Source organism: Rhamphochromis longiceps, linkage group LG15 (assembly GCF_057381845.1).
Source record: "Rhamphochromis longiceps isolate RC_006_pf linkage group LG15, R_longiceps_female_GT1.1, whole genome shotgun sequence".
NCBI lineage: Eukaryota > Metazoa > Chordata > Actinopteri > Cichliformes > Cichlidae > Rhamphochromis > Rhamphochromis longiceps.
Genome location: NC_140571.1, coordinates 27,181,008 through 27,199,536, shown reverse-complemented (window position 1 = coordinate 27,199,536; position 18,529 = coordinate 27,181,008). Strand labels below are relative to the sequence as shown.

General features: G+C 44.5%; 1 protein-coding gene across 1 annotated transcript in view; it reads left to right on the top strand.

Moving 5' to 3' along the window:
- Positions 1-2,729: 2,729 nt before the first annotated feature.
- Positions 2,730-18,529, top strand: part of nmbr (neuromedin B receptor) — a 76,052-nt gene continuing 60,252 nt past the window's right edge. The window contains exon 1 of the mRNA XM_085382927.1: positions 2,730-3,430. Within this exon, the coding sequence (XP_085239053.1) occupies positions 3,021-3,430 (410 nt within the window). The 5' untranslated portion in view covers positions 2,730-3,020. The remainder of the gene's footprint in view (positions 3,431-18,529) is intronic.

Here is an 18,529-nt window from a genome sequence, read left to right as displayed (position 1 = left end):
TGTGCCTCCTCAGTTTTAATACCTCCTGCGTCTCCATGTTTTATTCCAAATGCAAAGTCTCTCACTCAATATCGTCCTCTTTATGAGTAGCGCTGATATGTTTGTCGGCCTACTGCTGAAAGAAAAAGCAGGAACGCAGTGAAGGGGGTGTGGATGTGTTTCTTGGGAGGTCACGGTGTTTCATGTTGTAGGTGTGTGGTGTATATCACGTTGTCAGTCATGCAGCTGATATTGTGTGTTTGCAGTGTTACATTGGTCAGGTCTCCATTCTTAGAGATTCAGTGGGACATCCTGGTCAAATAATAATGATAATCATCATCATCATAATAATAAATGTAGAGTGGACGGATGCTGAGATGAAACTGATTGTAACAAGAATCGATGGCGTGATTAACTCAAACATTGACATGGTTTTTGAGGTTAGGGGCGTTGATTCACAAAGCACAGATCGTGTAATGATGTTTGTGGGAGCAGAGAGTGAGATGTAATGCTGAACCATCGCTCTGAGGGGAAGAGAGAAACCCGTCCACAGTCGACTGTGGCAGCAGACTGCAGGTTTCCTCTGCAGCAGAGAAGTTTGTCAGAACGACTGACAGCCCGCTTTCAGTGCTTTCCAGAGTTCTAACAGCAGACGCGCGTCCGCATCAGCCGCTGACCTCGTCGCTCACAGCCTTCACTGTGGAACTGGGACCTGCTGAGATCTGGGCGCTTTAGCTTCAGTCCAGAGGTGTTTGGTTACAGCTGCCGTGTTTTTGCGAAGACGAACAGATAATTCCTGGATGACTGTTGGGAACAGAGATAATTTTACTCAGAGAATCTCTTCCTGATTAAACATCGAAAGGTTAAGCACCAGGCTGACATCACCAGGTGTGCTCTCAGCTGATAAGAGTCATTCTAGAAGCTCATCAGGTCACCAGGTCAGCAAGGTCCCAGAAATTTGAACCCCTGGAAAATGAAGCCCAAAATGATGCCTCCATTGCAATCACAGTAATAATAATAATAATAATGATGGGACGCCGCTTAACTGAAGGTGCTGCTGGCTGCGTTTTTGTAACAGCTACAGAGAGCTGAGGAGGAATGACCTGCATCTTTAACAGTTTCTGCTCTTAAAAGTGATCTCAGAGGAAAATAAGTCAGTCGATAAAAGGCTGGGTTCTAATTACACCCACGCGTAGTTCGTAATTATGCGAACCTGACATGAAAGCGATCAGACGACAGATTGGCTCTTTTAAAGAAAATCACATCGGATCAAATGACTCTGCAGCACTTCTGACTCGGCCATCTGTGGCTGTGACAGACAAAGCTACGCTCAGCCGCCGAGAGCGAATTTTAAAGTGAATTTGTCCATTTGAATGATGGAACGCAGAGACGGCAGCCTTCAGCTGCAACCTCGCAGCTCCAGGACAGAAGTTAGAAAAGCGGCAGGAAGGATGGAAAAAACTTAAAGAAGTCACGGGTCATGTTCAGGGAATATCTCCTGATACACAGATCTGCTGTTTGTTCTTCCGCCAGCTTTCAACTTTTTAAAGCACTTCTGGAGACGAGCTGACCTCAGAGCTCTGTTCTGCCTGTGCACGAGCACAGATAGAACACAGCTTTGTTTTTTTAAAATATGCAGCATAGGTCCGATGTCAAACGTTTTACACCTAAAAACACAAAATGCTTTTGACACGATTATAGATGACGCTGATGCTCTGACATAGTTCAGTGATGCTGTATACGCTTCCACCTACAGGAAGACAGGCTGCTTTTCCTTCTTTCTTTACATACAGACTGGATGTAGGTTTTTGCCAAAGATAAGGTACAACATACCCGGATGTTTGTTAACCTCGTTCGTCGCTTATATGCGGCTTTTGATCTGTTGTCAGTGGGAACATGACTCTGAAAGCAAATGAACAAATAAGATCATAAACAGCATCAACAGGCAGAGTGATTCATCACTCCTCTCTCAAATTCACCGCAGGCACTTCTCAACCGAGCTGCAGGTTCTGCTGGAGGGAAATTCAAAGAAGGAATCAAATCTGGAATGAAAAAACAAAAATCTGAACTCTGAATCTCCCCTCCTGCAATCACCGAGAGGATGAAGTGACCCCGGCATAGATGGAGGAAGGCTGAAACAAGGAAGAGGAAAATGGACAATTGATGATGAATAAAACCGAAGTGATGACGGGATGAAAGAGGAGAGAAGAGGTGGACGAGAAACTAAAGTCGGTGTAACCACCGGATATACATTGTTCTAAATCTGTGACATGTTCACTGCTTTACTGTTTCTTTTTCTTTGTGAGAAAAATGGAAAAAGAACTGAGGCTATCATCAAAAAGCTCAAACTGGGTGCGAGAAACATTTAAATGAAGCAAAGATAAAAACTGGACTGAATATAAAACATGTTTCAGTTTGGTCTTTTCCAGCCTGGCAGCTCGGTGAAATAAACCTGCTCTGAGCTGAGATTCTTATGAAATCAAAACAAACGAGATTAATATGAAGGAATATTTTTACTGAGGTGAATTAAAAACAGGCTTAAAAACTAAAATATTAAAATGATTCCGTTTGAGTGAAATCGGAGGCTGTCTGCACTCATGGATTTCATTTAAATTCCAGATCAACTTAGTAGAAATAAAAAGATCAATCTCAAATTTTCAGAAATCCTTGGGGGGAAATTTTCAAACGTAAAAAACCCGCTAAAATGATAATGGAAGATTAAAACATGAGCCCGGGTCTCACCTCAAACTTTCGCCCCCCCCCCGACTGCGGGTGTGAGAGAGGGGGGGGGAGAGACAGCGGTGCCTCCCCCCTCTTTACGCGCGTCAGCTTCCTCTCTGCCTTCAGAAGCTTCTCGGAGGAGCAGCTATTGGAAAACTTTTCCGTCTCTCTGGTCGTTGGTGCCGGTGTGGACCCCCCTACGCCCACACACCCCAACACCGTCACACACACACCCCTGCTGTCTCTGCGGCTTTACGCGCGAGCTTCCCTTTGCGCAAAAGCTGTCGACCCTGGCGTGGAGTGCTCCTCCGTGCGCACTCATGGATGACGAGTTCCTCTCGAACCTTCCCGCGGAGGCTCTGAGCCCCAACTCCACGGAGGTACCCGGCCCGTGGTCGTCCGCGGACGGCGCGGAGACCGTACACTTCGTGGTGCGCTGCGTGATGACCTCCGTGTATATTCTGATCATCGTCGTGGGTCTGCTGGGCAACATCACGCTGGTGAAGATCTTCATCACGAACAGCGCCATGAGGAGCGTGCCCAACATCTTCATCTCCAGCCTGGCGGCGGGAGACCTGCTGCTGCTGGTCACCTGCGTGCCCGTGGACGCCTTCCGCTACTTCTCCGAGGAGTGGGTGTTCGGAGAGGCGGCGTGCAAACTCATCCCCGTCATCCAGCTCACCTCGGTCGGGGTGTCGGTGTTCACGCTCACTGCGCTCAGCGCTGACAGGTAGGAGAATCACGGGGGCCAAAATCACAGAGCTACAGTGTGAAACCAGCAGTGCCACTCTGGTCCTTCACGGCACTGCGTGAAACTGTTAAACTCAATGATTCAAATTTGAAGCAGTTTTTAGTGTCAAATGAAAAATGAGGAGGTTAAAATGAAAGCACCTGTTACAGCTGATAGTTTTACGGAGCATATAACGCCAGCAGGCTGAGCGGAAGGTGTAGCTTGTTATTAAACATGTTCTGTTTCATGCTTGGTCGATATTTCAGAGGTAAGGTCGCAGTCAGATTGAATCCATCACACTCACGGTTGAAGCTGGCAGAAAAACCACACACTGAACTTTTTAAATGTGATTCACAGGAGATGAAAACTGCCAGATGTGCTGATTGATTTAAAGCAGGCGAGCTCTCTCAGACTTTGGCTTCAATGTCCTCACACCCCTGTAAGAACCCTGACAGCCGTCTATCGCCTCGCGGTCATCTCCACTTTTAGGGCGGATCGGTCCGCCGGCTGCTGCAGGACTCTGTGCTCTGACTGTGATCGCACGGATGAGGTGCAGCTCTCCAATGTAACCTGATTAGTGTGCAGCAGCTGAATGAATCTGAAAAAGCATTGCACACTTTCTCATTGTGGGAAAATATTAGTGAGTCATCTAATTAGCCTGCGATGTTCAGCGATGATGTTCTGTGGGAGCAGACGTCATTAGATTAAACTGCTGTAAAATGACTGCATGTGAATGTGCCATTTATCTGGAACTGCAGACAAAGAGCCTCTGGAGCCTTGTGTGCATGAATGTAGCCGCTTTAAGCTGATTTGTGGCACAGCATTGATGAGTGTTAGATAATGTCCGAGAAATGAAGGAAACTCTGAGGATGAGAAAAAGCTTGGCAGGACTGCAGCGGAGAGGCGTGGAAGAGGCGCTCTTAACCTTTTAATGAGTTTTAATGAGTTTCACCCTCAGCGAATGAAACTGTTTGACAAAGTGCAGAAAACCACTGTCAGCAGTTTAAAATCAGACCATCAGAGTTTCTCACTGAGACTTTCAGAAACTCTGAGGTGTTGCAGATAAGCTTGGTGGGTGTGCTTGGCTGACTGGATCAATAATCAGTGACTGCTGTTTGACTTTTAAGGCCAGACGTTTTGTTATCTTTGATAATTCGGTGCTCTTCCTCCTTAAAACTCACAGTAATTGTGGTTTTACTGTAGAGCTGAATGTGACACAGACTCAGAGCAGCAGGTTCTCTCTCCAAGTTCCATCTCGTGACCTTGGCGTGTTGGAGATGTGGCATCGACCCACGTTAAGTCTCTCTCCAGACATTACAGGCAGCTCATGACTGATGCGGCTTCAGCGTTTAAAACCTGCAGTCTGGACCAGACTGAAGACATGTTGGTGGTTACTTATGTTTCTTTATATTAATTTAATATTATTACAAGATAATGATGAGATGAATACTTGGCTGCCTCAGAATCAGTTTCATATCATTCAGTGTTTTCTTGAACTCATTCATTTTCTGCATGTTTCCATCTCCACTGTTGCACTCTGAGCTCCTTTCCCCTTTAATTTCTTTTCACCTTCATTTCTTCACTCCCTCTGTGGAATTAACCCAGCAGACTCAGACTCTGTGGGGTTTGTTGTAATTGAGTCAGACTTGTTTTTAGGAAGTGTGGACGTTTCTGGGAGAGCCTTAGCTGTCAGTTCATCCAGTGTTTTTGAGTTTTTGGGCCTTCTCGTTGGGTCGTTTAAATTTCCTATAGGAATCCGAGTTTGTTTAATGCTTAGAGTTTAATTCTTGATTTTTCCCTGTTTAGTTATCACACTTCCTGTTTTACTTTAGTTTTGCTTCGGCTCGTCTTCTGTGATTCAGTTCAGCTGTGTTTCGTTTTTCCACTAGTCTCCACTTCCCTGATTGGCCCTCTGTGTGTACACAGTCGCTGGCTGTTCTCCTGGTTTCCAGCCCTCATGTATTTTCAAGTTTAAGGTTTCAGTTAATTTACAGTTTTTGAACTTTATGTTTGACTGTTTGGATATTTTAAAAATTCATTTACTGACTTGCTTTAAGTTAACCTGTTTGCCTGCCCGAGAGTCTGCATTTGGTCCTTCTCTCTGCAAAACGTGATGTGACTGATATATTAATAGTGATGATATTGGCTGATATTAACTGTTTGCAGACACTACATTGATAATTGCTGATAAGCGACAGTAAAAAAGTAAAGAAGAGATGCTGAAACATCCTTCAGCCATGACGCTGACGTTTCCTAAAATGCTTGAGACACGACTGTGGCGTGGGTGTGGTCTCTGGCCAGCTGCAGAGGAGGGGTGAGGCAGTGAGCTCCCGGGGCGGTGCAGGGGCGGGGTGAACAGGTGTGCTGGGGATCTGTCAGTGATTGTCTCTCTTTATATGTTGGCAGTGACAGTCGGAGGAGGAGAGCGGACGTGACAGCAGTGAGACAGAGCGGGAGTGTCTGTGTCCCAGTACAAAACCACAGTATTAAATAAAAGTTCTGCTGTCGTAATATTCGCTCCGGCTTATGTTTCTTGGGTCCAACATTACAACGACCAAAACACTGACCTTAAACTGGATTAATGAATTTTCTCATAAATAACCACACATAACAAATGTGAAGGAAATCTTTTGGTTGACATATTTGACTTTCGTGGGCAATCGTGGTTCAGGGGGTTGGGAAGCTCATTTTGTCATCGGAAGGTTGCTGGTTCGATCCTCATCTCTGTCTGTCTGTCTTGGTCGTTGTGTCCTTGGGTAAGACGCTTCACCTACTGGTGTTGACCAGAGGGGCCGATGGTGCGACATGGCAGCCTCGCTTCTGTCAGTCTGCCCCAGGGCAGCTGTGGCCACAACTGTAGCTTGCCTCCACCAGTGTGTGAATGAATGGTGGAATTATAATGTAAAGTGCTTTCAGGGTCTTGAAAAGTGCTAACAAATGCAATCCATTATTATTATTAAATCAGCCAGTACCTTCAGACTCAGCTGGGCTATACGTTTTTGTGTATTCTTGATGGTTTGCTATACGATAAGGACTCTGGGATGTTTGGGCAGTCTTCAGCTGCTGGCAGAGCTGGCTCAGATCACAGTGAAGCTTACAGCAGTGAGGATCCACACACACAGAAACAGCTCTGCCCCTCACAGTGGTTCATTCTGGACATTAAATATGAATGACCACTGACACGTTTAAGGTCCGAGCCCAGCCTGTTATTCAGGTCTATGCACAGGTGTGTGTGGGTTGTACATGTTTAGTGTGATTTATAAGAAGGAGGAGAGACAGGGATGAGCAGCAGCTGACAAGAAGGAATCAGAAAAGTCTGGTTAAAAAGCTGAATGTGGTGGAAAGATGAGGTGAGAGAGAGCGTAGAAGGAAATGAGATCGAGGTCATCAGAAACAGCCAGAGTGTGGGTTTATTCCCACACATATTCCCACTCGACATAATGCACATTTACACCACGTTGAACATTTCTTATGTTCGCCATTCATAAAAATTTAACCAGCAAAGGTTAAGTGCATTGTGCCGCATTAAATTTTAATCAGGTAACAACACGACATAGAGCCAGAGCGCACAGCGTCTGTCATGTGGAGCGATTTCATGTAAGATGTCAGGCTTCACGCTGAGATGTTTGGAAGTATTGTGGGTTCAAGCACAAGCTGTAAGTGTGGGTTTAGTTAACAGGTTAACAACACAACCCACCAGCTTCATCCGTCCTGCAGGTGGAGTCATGGAATGGTTTGCATCAGGACCATCAGGAGCAGCAGCAACATTACTGCTGGACTGAGATCGGTGAGTGTGGAGAACACCAGAGTGCCGCGAACTCATCTCCGTGTTCAGGAAACCCGTTTGAGATGATCTGCAACACGATGTGTTATCCTGCAGGAAGCAGCCATCACTGTGGTCATACAGGGAGGGGCGTGGTGACTGACAACACTCAGGCGGGCGGTGGTGTTTAAATGATGCTCAGCTGTAAAAGTCTCAGTGACTCCATCACACCACCATCAGCCGGAACGACCGATCCAAGGCAGAATGGATCCACACTGTTTACACCTGACCCCACCTTCCGATCACGACAGCAGAAATGGAGGCTCATCAGACCAACATTACTCCGGTCTTGTGTTGTTCAGTTTCCTGCTCTTAGGTGACAGCAGTGACACCTGGTGTGGTCTTCTGCCGCTTTGACGTCTGACATGTTGTGCATTCACAGATGCCCTTCTGCATACGTTGGTCTTAACAAGTGTTTTTGAGTTCCCTCTTCCTTCCTATCAGCTCGCAGCAGTCTGGCCATTCTTATCCAACCTTAGACTTCAGTTCCTCTTTTTTCCTCTTTCTGCTGCTGGGTCTGAACAGGTCACCTGTATGTGCCAGAATATACTGATTTGCTGCCATCCTATTGGCTGATTAGATATTTGCACTAATGAGCAGGTGAACAGGTGTAGGTAATGAAGCGTATAAAGGCTGTGTTACATGGGTGGAGGTAGGGCAGGTGGAGGCTAGGGTTCAGGTGTGTTGGAGTTGGCTGTCACAGTGTGCAGAGGCAAATTGTGTGGAGTGCGAATAGTGGACCCAGGTGCAGACAAACCAAAGCATAGAAACAAACTTAATGGGAACTAATGGGAACTCAAAACAAGCCGTTTATTGTAGGCTGGACAAAGGTACAAAGCAAAAGGCAAAGGCAAGACTAACAATAAACTAAACTGGGTGAGCTAAATAAAAAAAACCAAAACAAGAACATGGACCTAGAACCTGATATGAGAAAACTGAACCATAAGGACTTCACATGAATTCATGACCTGGAAACGAAGCAGACAATCTGACAAGAAATGACTGAAAACACACAGACTAAATACACACAGGAGGTGATCAGGGGAAGTGGAAACACATGGGGAAACAGCTGAGGCTAATCTGACATAACGAGACAAAGGAAGCAAAGCTGACTACACTGACACAGGACACAGACTTTCAAAAAACAGCATGGAACGATGTAGGCATGATAACACAAGCTGGAAGAAAAGAAACATGACAGACTAACGAAGAAGACCTAAGTGAAGGATAACTAGACTAGACTTAAGGCAACCAAATGTTAATCCTATTACTTACCGTATTTCAAGGAATAACTTAAGAACTCAAAATGTAAACTGAAAACGCTGGGTCAGAGTCCCAGGATTATGACAGTGTGTTTGCTTTGTGTTGGGAAAACTGGGTCAGCTGCAGGAACAGATTATGGTTTGGGGTCAAACACTCTTTGGCTCACTGGAAGAGCCGGGAGTGAATGGTGATCAGGTACTGAAGGTTTGGACAAACTCATGCCACAGGAATGAAAACAGGCTCTTGAGATCTAGACTGGAAAATCTGCTGAGAGCTACAGTTTACTTGGATTCCATAAAATAAACGTAAAAATCTGCTGTCACATAAGCAGGAGCACTGCTTTTAAGAGAAGAAGAAGAAGAATAGCTCTTTATTGTCATTGTTACAAAAACAATGAAAGGCAGTTTGGCATCTCTCCATGTGTCTGAAGTACACAGTCGCATAAGTATTTACACAATAACACAGGCAAATTTACATTTACACAAGAAAGATATGTACAAGTTATACATACACCTGAATACATACGGATACGCCCATGCATACATACACGCACATACATACATATATGCATGCGTACATACGTACACACACATATTTCCACATACACGCTTACACACACACATACATGCCATTCGAGGAGCAGGTGCACTGTGAGGTGCAGTGTGATCAGTGATATTGCACATCGAGTGTGTGTGTGGGGGGTGATATTGCACATTGAGGCGGGGGGGAGGGGGGTGCTGTTGCAACTATAATAAATACAGTTTAAAGAGGTAGGGATGTTGGTTGCATTAAAGTATACATAGAAATACAGTTTATAAATAAAGTGTAATGTCCATGTGTGTTGGCAGTGCAGTTGAGGGTGGAGGTAGGGCAGTTGAGGGTGGAGGTAGGGCAGTTGAACCAGAGTGTGGTGCAACAGTAAGTCAGAAGGCTCTCGATGGTGGAGTGGTAGAAGTTTACTAGCAGTCTCTGGGGTAACTGGGCCTGACGCAGTTTCCTGAGAAAGTACAGCCTTTGTTGTGCTGTCCCTACCTGGTGGGAAATGTTTGTGGACCAGGTAACGTCGGCCGAGATGTGGACTCCGAGGAACTTAAAGTTTTCTAGAGTGCTCAGATCGCTTTGTTCTTCTGAAGTCCTTGGTCTTGGCTGTATTCAGATGCAGGTTGTTGTTTTCACACCATTGCTTCAGATGCTGAACCTCCTCTCTGTAGGCTGATTCATTGTTGTTGTCAAACACTCATGGGTGAAAAGTGCGTATAAGAGGGGACTGAGGACACACCCCTGTGGGACACCTACATGCAGAGTGAGGGTGGAGGAGGTGTGCGCTCCCATTCTGACGTCCTGGGGTCTGTTGCTCAGTAAGTCCAAGTCCAGCTGCACAGTGAGCTGCTGAGTCCTAAGTTGCTTAGTTTATTAACCAGTTTGTGGGATTGAACTGTATTGAAGGCAGAGCTGAAATCCACAAATAGCATTCTCACATAGGTGTTACTACTGTCTAGATGTGTGAGGGTTGAGTGAAGAGCTGTTATTATGGCATCCTCTGTCGACCTGTTTGCCCTGTATGCAAACTATAGATCGAGGTTTGCAGGGATGGCAGCTTTAATGTGTGTCATGATGAGTTGCTTTAAAGCCCGGCTGTCAGCAGCGCTGCAGTGTGATGAGATATTAGACAAATGCAAACAGCTGAGCAAACAGAGCTGGCCTTCTGAAGTTCTCAAAAGCATTTCCATTTTCATCGATAAATACTTCAGCAGTAGCTACTACACCACCTCCTCTCCCTGTAAATCCTGTCGTGGCTGTCCTCTGACGGGTGGAGCTATGCGGCTGCTGTCCCTGCGCTTCAGAGGAGAACAACTTTTTAATTTATGCTCTCAGCGACGTATATGTGTGTGTGCATGTGTGTGTGTGTGTGTATGCAGGCTCCAACACTGCTTCCTTTCACCGTGAAACATGTTATTTCCTTTCCGCTCGTCATCTCATTACTCCTGCCCAGCGATCACTCCGAGCCTGAACAACGCAGAGAAACCAATCTGATGATGCATGAAACACTCCTTTAATTATCTCCTAACGGCCTAATTCTCTGTGAAATCTTCTGCCCTCTGACTCACTTCAACCCGCCGTGATGAGATAAAGCAGAGAGTTATCTGTGCTTTGAATCCAAGGTCAGCTCCGTCTGGAAACAAACAAGAAAACGCCAGAACCACGATGCGTTTGGGGACGTAAACCAAAGCTGACAGCCACATCTCCCTGCGGGCGCAACAGGGACTAATGGGCTTCTGAAGTGAAATTCAATTTGCCCACGACATTTATAAACCACATAAAGCAGCGTAACATCCAATAAAGTGTATGAGCTGGACCGCAGGCAGGTATGAGAGAAGCTTGGATTTTCAGATAAGTGCGAATAAAGTTAAAATGTAGTCTTAGATCGATACAACAAGCAGGATCTTGCTCTGTAGAGCTTGGCACGTGAACTCCTCTAAAATCCAGTAAACCCACATTTCCAGTTGTCTGAGAACTGGCAGACTGATAAAAGGCTTTTGATATTGAATGACGTTCATCAGTCTTACAGTGGTCATCACTCTGCTGATCAGAGTTCGTCTAGTGGACAAACTCGTACTTGTTGTTTCATTTGGGACCTGTGAGAGTTTATCAATTCTCATTCACACCTATCACCTTTTTAATCACACTGCACCTCGCCAAGGTGCTCATTTTACAGACCTTTCAAGTCCATTTTTGGGGGGTACAGTACTGTGCAAAAGTCTTGAACCACCATGATTTCTTTATATTTTGCAAGAAAAACAGAAACAGGCGCAGCAATTATTGAAACATGGAAACACAACCAATCAGATGCTTTTCACATGTTACTGCATAGTGGATTCAAATCTGATGGTACTTTTCATGTGTTCATGATTCATCAGTTTATCAAAGAGCTCCAACACCACTGACTGACATGCAGCTGAAACCATGACAGGGCCTCCACCTTGTCTCACAGACGGCTGTAGACTCTCACCGTTGGACCTCACTTTAGTTTTAGCCGCCAAAAACCTGTTGTTTGGTCGTTTTTGATTGGATGTGACACAGTAAAAAATGATGAGCTGGGAGTGACAGAGTGCTCTCACTAATGTGATAACCTGCTACATATACTGTGACACTGCAGGGGCTCTTATGAAATAATTGTTTTATGACCCACACCTCTGTCTAAAATCTCACTCTGTGCGGGTGACAGGTTTGAGTCCGGGCATCGCACCTGCTGGATCTTCATTTGGTTTTGAGGTATGTTAAACAGGTTATGAATCGATCATGTGCTTGGTGGTTAAATGTTAATGGAAAGTGTGGGAAATGTATGAATTGATGCTGTGTCATACGTCACACTCTGCGAGCCGTGCACACGAGGCCATCTGTATGTGAAAAAGTGGATTCTTTTTAATCCAGCTTACATTTCACTTGATGAGATGAAGGCAGCGCTGAGCGCTGAGTGAGTCAGAGAGAAAGTGAAAGTGAACAGAGGGAAACACCAGCGTTTGCTTTAGAAGTGGCCGTCAGTCCAAACTGGGATCATAAATTGCCACTTGAACAGATGAATGAAGTCAACTTTCAGCTCAAATATGCTGCTACTTACAACTTATTCTGGTTTTAATTATTCACTGTGAGCTCAGAACAGATGGTTAGTTTTACATCAGCATCCTAATATTCTGCACAGCACTTTTATTTTTCACCACTTTCTTTGCTTTTAGTGTCCAAAATTTACTCTGAGACATTAAAAAGTTTCATTCGAAGCCGTGAGGCGGTGTCACAGTTCTGCAGAACTGTGACTTGCTTTTGCTCTAGCATCACCGTTAGAACTTTTTCTATCAGCCTCGGCTGATTTACTGCCACTTAACTAATGATAGATTTAGATACACAAAAGCAGCATCGAGGTCGACAGTAAGCACGTTCAGGCCCTCATTCACAGACAGTTAGTGCCTCTTTAACCAAGCATGACTGATCTTTGCAGGGGTGTTTTCAGGATCTTAGGTTTATGCATATAATGCAATTGGTCTGACACTTAAACATGCAGGGTGGTGTTAAATAATTTAAATCAAATCACCATGTTCTCCCAAACATAACCAATAGATGAAAAGAGAAACATGGAAGGAAGAAAACAAACTGCATGAGGTGAGCCATAGTCTTCTGGTTCACCCTGTGATGCATCCATCATTCCAGTCCCACTGAAATGAGGTGCATCACAAGTCATTTAAAAAGCTTTAATGGTAAACTAGTCTCTCAGGGAAATCTAGGAAAATATTTCTGTGCTCTTCATCAGCATCATGAGCTTGACTTGCAGTTTCAGCAACCTGTGTTTTAACTGCTATGCATTTGGTCTGATCACGCTGTGTGTGCATATGTGATGCTTTTAAAGACCCGAGCCAACAGCAGAAAATGAAGCACAAACAGAAATACTTCTGCTCTGATTGAAGGTCACGGATCTCGAGTACATGCGTGTCTGTGTGTGCTTGTCTTGTACAGTCAAGGTAAAGGTCAGTACTTTATGTGAAATGCATGGGACCAGATCAAGTCTGCAGAATGGTAATGCAGCTGGAATCCTCTTTAAATCCATTTGACCTTTGCATGCAAACTCAGAAGAAGAAAGGAAACAGGAGCAGATGTACATTAATACAGCATCAGGCTGTCGGAGGAGGTCTGTCTTCACTCTCTGTTTATCTGTTGACTTTGGTGTTTGCATGTTTTGTGGATCCATCCAACATTAATAATCAAAAGGAAAGAAAAGGATTTCCAACACCTTGCTTCAGCCTCTGTTTTTTTCTGTGTAAACTTTGGTAAATGTTTCTGAAGCTGTGCTCATGCTTTCCCAAAGGTACCTGAAGCTATCCACACAGCTGTTCCCGATATCTGCAGGATATCTACAGATGTCTACAGAAGCGTGCAGGAGGCCAAATATGCACGAGTCAAGGAAGACTGAGATCTTGTTGCACTGTTCATTGAGTATCACAGGCCTCAGTCACACAGGCAAGGAGACCTATCTGTCTCCAACCATCGACTGTAATGGAAAGACGCGTGTTTGCCTGACTATCCTGCAGTCGTTGTATGAAACTGGTTGCAAAGAGGCATGCACTGCTACACTGGAAGCCTCCCTGTGACTGCTGCCATCCCTAACAGATTGCTACAACTGCCAGACTTTCTGTAGGCCTTCGTGACTGAGGCACTGAATGGTGATTATACTCTGTTGTAGATGCAGACAGTTCACCTGAGGAGCAGAGCTGCTCTCTGGACAAGTCTGTGTAGCTGCAAAAAACTGATAGGCACGTGGACATCCACTCGTTGTTTGATGATGACCTCAGCAGACCCAAAGATGCAACTACCTGATTGTACCTTCATCCTACTATGGTTTATGGGTTTGTACCATCTATCACACCAGCATTGTACACTTTAGAGGGACTGCTTAACTACTTAACGAACTTATCACGTTTTTTTTAATTCAACCTAAATATAGAAGCAATAATGGTGATAAAATAAGTAAAATCTATAATTTGGCTATACACAGACTCCAGTTACTGCACTTTAAATCTAAAAGTAATGGCATAAATAATGTGGTCCAATAATAATAATCCATCCATCCATCCATCCATCCATCTGTCCAATAATAAGCTCTATGAGGTCCATTTGTGTAGAATTTGCCTATAGGGACAGAGTGAAGCAGACGGCAGATTTTATATGAAATCTATGAATATTTTAGGTCCTAGAAATGGTTGTCATGCAGTATGGGTGTTTTCTGATGTGATTAATAATTTCCTAAAACGCGTGGGTACAAAAATGGTTTAGTTTAGGTTTGGAGAATGTGGTGATCATCTCACTGACCACAGATCGCTCTGTTTTGGATATTCTCTTTAAAAAACTGTTGAAACAACTGAAGGTGACTTGGACTAAATGAATGAATAATTTCCTTCGATGACGTGAAAGGAAGCCTCTGTAATCAGAAGCCCTGCAGGGGCTCCTGTTCCCGTTTATTTACCAGCAGACGCGGTCGTCGTCCCTCTGAAACACCATGATATCAGCATGTTAACTGGAAACTCATTTCCTGATCGCACAGCTGCGAGTAGCGATCCAGCTGTGTGTCTGACCCTGATGGCCTCTAATGAGCCCCTAACGAGCCTAAAGGCCACTAACGAGCTCATAATGGCTCCTAACTCGCCTGAAGGTCCTTGAAGAGGATAAGAAGCCTAATGCATAATTAGCATGGTGATTGGAGTGGCTATTGGAGCCTAGATCGTTTCCCGTCAAGATGATGCACAGAAGTACCCCCTTCAATCCTCAAACCTATGAGGCGATCGGTGCCAGGGGCCCAAACTCTTCAACAGAAAGCTGGTCAGAGGCTGTAAAGCTCTGAACATCGCAGTATGTGAGAACACATTAAAAACTAGTTGTTTTTTTTCCCTCAGCCTGTCTGTTGCCAACACTCAGAGGCAGAAACCTTTGCTGGTTTTAGGTCCTCATTATCAGGCAACCTTTCATTTAGCATGGACGATTGAAGAAATGTCAAGGCTTCACCGAGCAGCCATCCACAGAGCTCTGTGTACATCCAACCCTACCAAACGTCCATGCACTCCTGCAGGAACGTCTTTGACATCTGACTGGTTTACAGAGCTCTCAGGGTCCCCCCCCTTTAGCACATAAATGTGAAGTTCTGTGGTGGATTTTGGAGAAACTATACCATGTGTCAGCTGGAAATGCAGAGTGTGCATGCATAATAGTTCACAGGTGTTCACCTGGCAGGTCAGCCTCCTCATTTTTTGTCATGTACACAAGCAAATTCCATAACGTTGGAACTAGAAATCCTCTGAGTGGGAAAAAAAAAGTTTTTTTCAGGTCTGACCCTCATAAAAAATGGAGAGATCGCTGACCTTCAGCAGGACAGCCATGACAGAATATTAGACTTGATGTTTAGCTGTGTTTTCAAATGCACACAGGGAGCTGGATTTCATGCATTTATGAAGTTTTATATAAGAAACTGAACCTCAGAGGAAATCCATCTGTGAGCAGAAACAATGAACTCCCATAGCCATTGAATCTAATGCTGAATGTAATGGTAAAAACTACCCCGCCCCTTTCTAAACAGTGAACACTGGGGGGGGGGAATGGGGTGCTAGGGCACCGTTTCCTCCCTCCAGGAATTCCTAGCAAGCTTTTGCAGTCTCTCTTTGGTGGTCCTGTAACTTAAACTCAGTACTTAAACCATGATGGGACTAATTAACGTGTAACAACATCAGCCTGATTCAGCACTGAGGGGCAAATGAGGACTGTGTCACGAGGTTTGGCTCCAGTAATGATGCAGTGATAATTACAGCACGAGAAAAAGCTCATCTATGAAAATATTAAGAAAGCTGCTTGAAAACTAACCATGGTGCAGTTTTCCAGTTTGATTCCAGGAGGAATTCTGGATTCCAAAGAATCCTTTATTAGATGCTGTGCAGCCCTTACATAGAGGCGCCATCAATAAACAAGCTTTCGTTTTTGTGTGTAGACAGAAGATGATGGTCTGTGTTTCTTGGTGAGCGCGTGACTCTGAGCTGAAAATAAGGAGCAGCAAATGCAGAAGTCAGGAATCAAATGTCATAGCCTCCTGATAACAGAGAGCAGCCCCTGCAGCCCAGGAGGATGGGTTTGTGTGATCAAGGATTGGCAGGGAAAGAAATCAAAGCTAAGCTGAAGAGGAAGAAAGTATTTCTTTCACCCTTTGTTTGTGGATTTGATTTTTCTTTCAACCGCCTGCCACCGAAGCACCGGCAGCAGGAGTCCTGAAAAGTGGAATTAAAAAACAACAAGAGAAAATCTGCTGATCTGATTTGTGACGTGATCATAAAATCATCTGATGAAGTGGGTCAACAGTATCACGTAACTTATTCTGAAGGGTAAAAGGTCTCAGGAGAGCAAAATGCTGCTGAAGTGGAGTATTTAAGAAGTGATTAAAGTGATCTTCAGCTTGCAAGAGAAATCTTTTTCTTCCAGCCATTTCACCCAAAAAATACTCCCCCCCCCCCAAAAAAAAAGGAAAAAAAAGAAAATGTAAATAAAATTTTAATTTAAAATGTAAAACTAAAATTTCCTCCTCAGCAGACCTCCTTCCTTGTTGAGTCATTATGAGCAGAAATCCTTTTTTTCTCCTGAATTGTTGTGTTATATGTATCACATATTTCATTGTCTATCCTTTTTTGCTACTTAGCCTGACCTGTCTCCCCAATGTAAAGTTTGTATATTGTATGTATGGTCGACTAGGTCTGTCATCTCAGTTGCAGGCAACTGCAACCGACAAATAAAGCTTATCCTTATCCATCACTTCACATCCATCCAGAGATGCACGAATGAAAGTCTGACATCTTATTTTTAACCTGCCACCAGGAGGCAGATCACCTACTAATCAGAAGGTTGTTGATTCGATCCCTGGCTGCTCGAGTCTGCGTGCCGTATATCCTTGGGCAAGATACTAACCCCAGGACTAAACTAAAAGCTTAGTCAGTACAACATCTACGCGTGAGCTGCCTTCTTGTTGTGACTCGTGGCTCAGCATACATATCAGTTTGTATACGTATTTGCCTACGCAGGGCACTTTCAAACTTACCCTACCATGCTTGTGTGCAGTTGTCCAAAACCCCAGCAGCCTGTAGCTCAGTGTGGACTACGCTATGTGCAGCTTAATGCTGACTGGTTGAAAAGTGGGCTGAAACAAGGATGCGAGCAATGGCAGCCCTAAAAAAAGAAAAAAAAATGCCTTTAAAATGGAGGACAGATGATCGATTGGGAGCCGAACGGGAGGTTTTAAATCTGTCTGATGTCTTTTTGAACTTCTGAGCAGCTGACAAGGACATGCAGCTGGACCAAAAACCCACAGCTGGTCAACAACTGTGTTGCTGAATAATGACATTTCTGGGGGAGGACCCATGCTGGCTTGACTGATTTATTTTTTAAGGTGTTGCTTTCTTCGCTTCTCTCAAAGGGCCTTTACACTTTTCCCCCTTCTCTCTGAGGCTGCCCGAGTCAAAACAACAATTTATTTATTTTCCAGTCCACGTCTTCAGTCTTCCTCTGCTGACTGTAAAACTATTGACAGTTTTATTTCGGTGTCAGTGAAAGCACCTTTTCTTTAGCTTTGGTCCTTCACAGCACCTTGAACCGCAAAGCCCGAACTGCAGACTGCTTTCACAGAAGCCAGGTCACGCGACTCGCCGCACTAAACTCAACAAGCATTTCCAGTTGTGTAAATGTGTCTGAAGAGGATGATTTACTGTTGTGTGAGGACAAATTCACACAGCAGCTGGTCAGTGTATGCAGCCGCAGGATGACTCACGACTGACCAGCATTGTGGTTTTATCAGCGGGGCGGCAAAGTCCAGGAAATTGCCTCCTTCACACGCTGAGAGTGTTGGAGGTATTCTGGGATGCAATTATAGCTTCATAACAAATCCTTAAAAAAAAACATAACTTGTGGATGTTCTTGGTGTAGTTGCTGTAGTAACTTGTGTTTTGGTAGGAGGGGCCATGTAAAGGCCATGTATGGATGTCAAGAACTGTTAATGGAACAAAGAACCGTGTATCTGCTGCAGAGACACAGAAGAGCTTCAGGTGACGTTTATGGTCCTCGGCGGTCAGCAGATGAAGTCGTGCGAGAACAAACAGAATGATTTCAAAGTCAAAGCTTGGCGCTCAGAGTCGACCATAATTGTGTTTTTAGTGTCATTCAGGCATGGAAGTGTTCATTTTAAGTCCATCATGCTGCAGACAGAAGGTGTGCTCATCCTGCTGAGAAAGGATCTATTTTTAAAACTTGAACTTTAAGGGAAAGTGTCAAGTCTTCGAAGTCTGGAGCTGTGTGTATCGGTTATATTCAGAGCCAAACATTTCCTCTAAAATCTACTCATGACCCTCAAAGCTTTTAGTTAAGAGATTAAATTATTTTTGTGGGGCATGACTTGAAGAAAAACTGTTTTATCATATGTCTTTGGGGACCATAGGGACTAAGTA